We start from the raw sequence: 7,296 nt of genomic DNA, 5'->3' as shown, positions 1-7,296 counted from the left end.
CGCACAGTCAGACAGATTCTCAATTTCTTGCAAACATCAATGAACGAGCAACAAAAAATAGAACATCAGGAAATAAAGAACACGACCATGTCAACCATGAATCTTCTCAACTCGACACAAAATTTAAACGAAAGAGAGAGAGAGGGGTCAATAGTTTTACCATCAAGAAACCAAATTTACTCATGTTCTTGAGTTTGATCGTCAACATGGGTCGTTCAAGTGCTTCGATCTCAGGTTCTTCTCTTTCTTATTGATGATGACTTCATGTCTTTTTGTCTATTCTTCCTTCGTCCTTGTTTTAGCTTTTCATTTCAATTATGGGATCGTGGCACAAATAATTTCTAAACTTTACCCAAATATGCAATGCTGTCTCTACACTTTAATTTTTATAAAGGATGTCTGAGCATTTAGTGTATGTTCAATTGTGTCCCTAAATGTTGTCCTTGGACTTAAATTAATAGAAAGACAACATTAAACATTTTCATATAATTCATGGACTAGGTTAAATATACTTAAAACTCTATAGACCACATTGCATATTAAGCTACAAATCTAGAATCACATTTGAACAAATTAAAAATTTAGGAACTAATTATGTCATTTTTTCTACTTTGACAATCTTACCAGCGAAATGACATAAATAACTCATGAGCTTTTAATTTGTTCAATATAATCCTTGAATTGTAGCCAATTATGAAATGTGGTCATTAGACTTTGATACATATTCAATTTAGTCAAAAGACAACATTGAACATTATTGTATAGTTCAAAGACTAAGTTGAACATTGACAAAAAGCCTAATGACTGCTTTAAATAAATTGAAAGTTCAGTAATTGCATTGCACCTTAGGATAAAGTTTAGACATCATTTGTCTCATAATTCCTTAATTGAAATAAAAGGCTAAAATAAAGATGAAGGTAGGCTAGACAGAAAAGACATGAAGTCGTCATCCATAAGAAAGAAAGAACTTGAGATCTAAAGCATTTGAACAACCCATGTTGACAATCAAACTCAAGAACACCAGCAAAGTTGGTTTCTTAACGGTAGAACTGATGTCTCCTCTGTCTTTTATGGTTTAAATTTCCTGTCGAAATGAGAAGATTCATGATTGCCACGGTCATGTTCTCTGCTTCTTTATGTTCTTTCCCCTTTCTTTTTTTGTTGATCATTCAATGACGTTTGCATCGATTGAGAATCTGTTTGATCGTGCCGATGGGCCTCACTTGTGATGAAATACGATCCGCATTTGCTCAACCATTTTCCTCTTGTTCTTAGGTGGTCCTTTTTCCTTCCCTTGAATATGTGCTTGTTGGCTAAATCTGTATTTTTGTCTCTCTCGCTTGTGTGATTGATGATCTGAACGCATATTTTGCTGTTATTTTCCCTTGTTTGGTTGTAGTTATCTTTGTCAAAAGGAATTCATCTTTGGTTCTTGGGAGTTTCGATTTCTTTTCGCTCTTGAAAAATCGCATCTTGTTCTTGTTATTGACTGGGCAATTTTCTCAAGAAGAAATATTCATGAACCGCATCATTACTTTTTTATATTGGTGTGGTCTTAGGATGCCATCAAGTTTAGTCCTATAAAACACCTAAGGGAAGTTAGACATGTAACTTATTCCTTTGCAAGATTCAAAGATTATTTTAGGGATAAGTGCTACAGAAGTCCTAAAACTTTTTAAGAAAATGCAATTGAGTACTAAAACTTGCAAAAAGTGCAATCAAGTCCTAAAATTTGTCAAATTATTTCAATCGAGTCATAAAGTTAACGCCATTGACTTTTTAACAGAAAATGCTGATGTGGCATTTAAAATTAATTTTTATTTTCCATGTGGCTTTTTAATTATTTTTTATTCAATTTAAAAAATAGATTTAAAAACTAAAAAGAAAAGTTAAAATTCATTTTTAAAAATTGTTAAAAAAAATGGTAGCTACTGCCCATTGCAAAAGGGGCCGACGACCGTTGCTAGAGGGGCCGGCGACTGTCGCGGCCCCTCCGGCGATGGGCGGCGACTACCATTTTTTTTCATTCTTTTAACAATTTTTAAAAATAAATTTCAACTTTTCTTATTTAGTTTTTAAATCTAATTTTTTTAAAATTGAATAAAAATAATTTAAAACCACGTGAAAAATGAAAAATTATTTAAAATTTCACGTCTACGCCATGTCAGCATTTTCCATTAAAAAATTCGACAATGTTAACTTTAGGACTCGATTGAAAAAACAATTTAATAAATCTTAGGACTTAATTGTAATTTTTACAAGTTTTAAGATTCAATTACATTTTCGTGACAAGTTTTAGGACTTTTGTAGCACTTATCCCATTATTTTATGAGGAGGTCTAGTACGAAATATTTTATAAGTTATTGGGTGTAAATGGGAGTTAGAAAACACTAAAAATATTTGAGTGACTCGAGTATAGTTGTAAATTTAATTGTATTGATTGACCTATGGTGGAATTTATTGCTACTCTCCCATAGAGGTAAGTCACTTGACCAGACCATAATTGATGTTCGATTTATTTTCTTGTTTTGTCTATTTTATTGTTCTTTTTTTTCTTTTTTGTCGTCCCTACTTATTCCTACTCTACACTCACTCTCAGACTTTTGCCCTACCTCTTGCAGGGCATGGGAGTTGAAACCTACTCTTGAAATTTACGCGTCCCCACCCCATCCCCCTGAGAAGGTGGGGATTTAAACCCCTCACCTCCTCCTTCCATGTTTTATTGTTCAAGTGCTTGCTTCTGCAACAGGCCCCTTGGAGGTAGGTCATGTCAGGTGTATAATGGTCCCCAAGGTAAAATTCATGTATATCTTTGGTGTTTCTAAAAGTAGAGGTTGTAAGTGGTTATTAGGTGAAAGCTGAGGTTTATTTTTAGTATATTTCTCAAAAAAATAAACGAAAAATCATGAGAAACAAGGTATAAGGAAACGGGAATAAGCCGTCTGAGCATTGAAGAGTCCGTCATGCAGTGGTGTAAGGAATTGTTGCCTAATTTCACTGGAGACAAAACTTTAGTTTTGCATCCATTTGCAGAAAAAATATCAATCATGCAGGGGTTGAGCAAGTTGTCATTTCAGCTCATATCTTCTTCAATCGACCTCACGTTCTTATCCCTTTTACTCCACTGCCAATCGTGAAATGGTGAGCAAGGCACATATAATAAATTGACTTCGCACTAGAAATGAACTGGATCTGGTGTTGATGGCGGGGTAGTTGAATTGGATGTGACTTTTAAACTGCTTTGGTCACGCGTTACTGCCAAAATCATCTCTGTAATCATTCTTTGGTTGTTGTTTGTAGCCCAAAAGGAATTTACAAAGAGTCAAATTGATCTTCTACAAATTGAAGAATACATTTATCACAATCAAAGACTAGATATGCGTGTGCCTGCGGGTGATTAGTTTTAGGCGTCTTACAAGTTTCACCTGAAACTCAAAATCTACCCATCAAAGAGAGCAAAAACCTCTTTTTTTTTAAACTTGAAACCTATCACATCAGGGGTTTCAAAATAGGTTTAAAGGTCTAATAGATTCCTTTTTCTTTTCTTTTTAATTTTTTATTAAACAAAATGAAAGTGAAAGCAATAGCAAACATGAATTTGCTTTCAAATCTTTCCATATGAGATGAGGTTCATATCAATTTACTCTTGACAAGGCCAGATGAACTCTCTCAAAACAGTAATATTATTTCGGCTACCGCACGTTCATCAAGCATCCTCATCTCAAGTCAACTACACTCATTTCATATTCATAATGCAATGCCCATGCTTAATTCCCCAATTCTCCCTTCCCAAAGCATAATCAAGACTCACGGAAAGGATGCCGATTCCTTAATTTGTTAAAAGGAATACCTATCCCTAAACTAGGCAAGAGAATCTAAATTTTACAAGAGAATATCGATTCCTCAAGTTCTCTAAGGAGGTAACGATCCCTAAAACTCACTCAAGGAATAACAATCCTAAATTCTAAGAGGGAATATTGATCTCTAAATTCTCTTAAGTGAATGCCCTTTCTCCAAACTAATTAAGGGCATAACGATCCCTAAAACTCACCAAGTAGATAACAATGAATTACTTAGACTAGGGAATGCCAATCCCTAAAGCTCACTAATCGATTTATTTTCGAAAAATGAATGATTTAGAGAAAATTTTCCAAAAAATAATTATCGATATTATTTATAAAAATGAAATAATGGAAAATAATCTTATTGTCGGCAAATATGTTTAGACAAAACTATTATCACTAATGAAAATGTTATGCTGACTAATTATTTCATACAAAACAAACGATTATTTTTTCAAATCATCACAAAATAGATAAAACCTTAAGGAATTTCGATCCCATTAACTCACTGAGCCCATAACATAAGGTGGCGGCTGATATGGCTGCTGCCTTCACACACTGAGTGGTCGTATTCTTTCAATCAATTATATAAGGATGAGAAAACTTTGTGAATTTTAAGGAATTGTTTATTACATGTAGTAGTCGAGGGGGATTGCCTCGTTTGTTTTCCTCTACTATTTTTATTGCAATGACAGTCTGATCAAGCTTCGAAGATAAAGTAAAACCCGAGTAGGGGTTAACGACTCTTGTTTTTCTTAAACGCGGACGGGGCTTGACGAATCCCATGCCCCATGTGGAGGAAAGCGACATGATGGAATGACCGATCCTGCCATCTTTGAACGCAAGTAGGAATTTGCAAATTCCGTGATCAAATTATCCTTTCTAATTAACTAATCCTGCAATTTTCAACACAAATAGGGATTGACTGAATCACATGTTTAGAAAATACCTAACGAAGGAAAATGACATGGCAGGTCTTAAATGCAAGCATGAATTAACGAAGATTAATGAATCCCGCACTTCAAGATCCTTAAATAAAGAAAAGAATATAACATGTTTCACTAATCTTATCATACCTAAGGAGGCAAAATGATATCTAACGAAGGAACATCACATGGCGGATCGAAAAACCCTATCCTTCTTAAATGCAAGTATGAATTAATGGAAATTAACGAATCCTGCACTTCAAGATCCTTAAATTAAGAAAACAGTACAACAGGTTTCGCTAATATTATCAGACCTAAGGAGGCAAGATAAAATCCTAAAGAAGATTTAGATGCCCAACCTCGAGTAATTCCAACTCTCATACTCAGGTCGTCAACCCAAGTACTCGAGGTCCTTGAGCCTAGACCTCGGTCTCGAGCACCCAGGACCTCGACGAGCAAGGATGAGTCCCAAGAGGTTAGGCCCGAGTTCTCAAGGTGGCCTCGATTCCTAATCTTCAAACTCATAAGCGTACTAGATGCTTTTCCTTGTGGGTGTTTCCTACATCGGTATATTCCCTGGCACAACGTATTATCATGCAATGAACTCAAGACTTTTTAAATCATATATGCCTGAACAAGTAACATGTATTTGCTCGTGATCATCCACATCATGATCTCTCCCACACGTTTTGTATTTACAACTAAGCAGAAGATTTACATGATAACAATCCCTACCTAAAATCTGTAGAGTTGTATGTATGAGTATAAAGCACAAAATTCGCAATATGAGGAGTTCGCTCATGATCTTATTATAGCTGAACATAAAAATGCTTTCCGACTGGCGACGTCGTTTTCGCGTGCTCCCAACGTTAGCCCCGATCATGAGGATCGTAGACGCCGACCTCGCGCTCTTCGTCGACGTTGATCCCAAGCGACTCCACCACATCCTCCCTGCTCCATCCCGCACGCAATAACTCCAAGGACCAGGCTGTCACGTGCCGAGCGACGCTTCCGTCGGATCTCGCCACGTCGCCCCCGACCTTCACCATCCCATCGCAGCCGCCCATCCCCATCATCTCCCTCACCTCCTCCTCCCTCCACCCTCCGTCCCTCAGCCTCCAGAACGCCTCGTCCAAGCACGCCCCGAGTTCGCCGCCGCCGCCGCCGCCGCCGCCGACGCCGCCGCCGGCGGACCACCACCCGCCTGTGCTCACCCCCGCGCCGGCTCCGGCGCCGGCGCCGGCGCCCTTCTCCCACCTTTCTCCGCCACGTCGCTCCAGAACTCGATCCTCCGCGGCGCCGTGGCGGCCCACGCCGGCGTGACGATCATCGGCGGCAACTTCCCGGCCGGCCGGAAGACGCCGATTCGCAACCACTCGAACTCCTGGAAGAATCCGGCGAGGTCGAAGCTCAGCACGCGGACGTCCCCGCCGTCAATGTAGAACACCGGGTTGCCGACGGCGTTCGGCGACGCCGGGATGTAGCAGTTCCGGTAAATTGGCACCAGAGCCGGCGCTTCCTCCAAAACCTCTCCGCCAACTCGACCGCCCGGTCGCGACCGCTCGGCCTCTCGCCCCACGCGTCGCACCAGAAGTCGCTCCGCGACACCTCCTTGATCAGGCACCGGCCGGGGAGGCCCGCGAGAATCCGGAGCTGCTGCGGGGACGACGACCGCCAGTTGACGAACCCGGGGCCGACGGGGAGGCCCTCCTGGAGGATCTCCCGGAGGTCGGGCGGGAAGGCGAAGGAGAAGGCGGACTCCAGGCAGTCGAACTCGGCCGCCGTGAGCCCTTCGAGGACGGGGACGTCGCAGGAGGCGAGGTGGTAGATGACGCTCTTGGCGTAGGCCGCGAAGCTGAAGCAGACCCTTTTCGGCACGAAGCGGTAGCTCAGCGCCGCCACGGCCACCGGCACCCCCGCCGCCGCCGCCGCCGCCGTCGCGACCGCCATTGCAGATCAACAGGCAGCTCAAACTATCGATTTTTCCACTCCTTTCGATGATGGGTTCGAACTGAAACGCGACGAGAGAGCCGAGGTAGGAAGTTTGGTGTGAAGATCGATCTGGTGGAGATGGGGTGATCGTTAGCGAGGCGTGTGCTTGGACCGAACGTGACGGCGAGGTAAGTGAGAAGAAGAAGACGATGCGTGTAGATAGAGAGAGAGAGAGCGAGAGCGAGAGAGAGGGGGAGGAGGGAAAGAGGAAGAGTCGGGCTCTGGCTTTGACTTATTCGGAATTCGGGGGACCATTCAACGCTGGCGAAATTTAAATGAAGCCAGGAGATTCCCATAAAAATCACTCCCCTTTTCGTTTATTTTCAAGTGTGCCTTTTAATGCGCAAGAATAAGGTGGCTGCTTTGACGAGGTCTTAATATTATTTAGTGTTTTTTTTTTTTTTTGCCCCTAACCTATCTGTTTTGGATACAGCTTGCTTGGTGTTGAAGATTTCGCTAACCCAATGCCGACGTCCCCTTGAACACCTGCGAAACTACAATTTATGATTGATTCGAATCATCCTTAAAAAGAGAAT

At 41.1% G+C, this 7,296-nt stretch overlaps 1 protein-coding gene across 1 annotated transcript; it reads right to left on the bottom strand.

The window, feature by feature from the left end:
* Positions 1-5,363: 5,363 nt before the first annotated feature.
* Positions 5,364-7,059, bottom strand: LOC104420325. The gene is given in 3 exon segments (XM_010032189.3): positions 5,364-6,112; positions 6,115-6,295; positions 6,298-7,059. Coding segments are annotated over 3 exon segments (1,077 nt in total). The 5' UTR covers positions 6,719-7,059; the 3' UTR covers positions 5,364-5,637.
* Positions 7,060-7,296: the final 237 nt, after the last annotated feature.

This window comes from Eucalyptus grandis, chromosome 9 (assembly GCF_016545825.1).
Source record: "Eucalyptus grandis isolate ANBG69807.140 chromosome 9, ASM1654582v1, whole genome shotgun sequence".
Classification (NCBI taxonomy): domain Eukaryota; kingdom Viridiplantae; phylum Streptophyta; class Magnoliopsida; order Myrtales; family Myrtaceae; genus Eucalyptus; species Eucalyptus grandis.
This window is presented reverse-complemented; position numbering and strand designations above follow the sequence as displayed.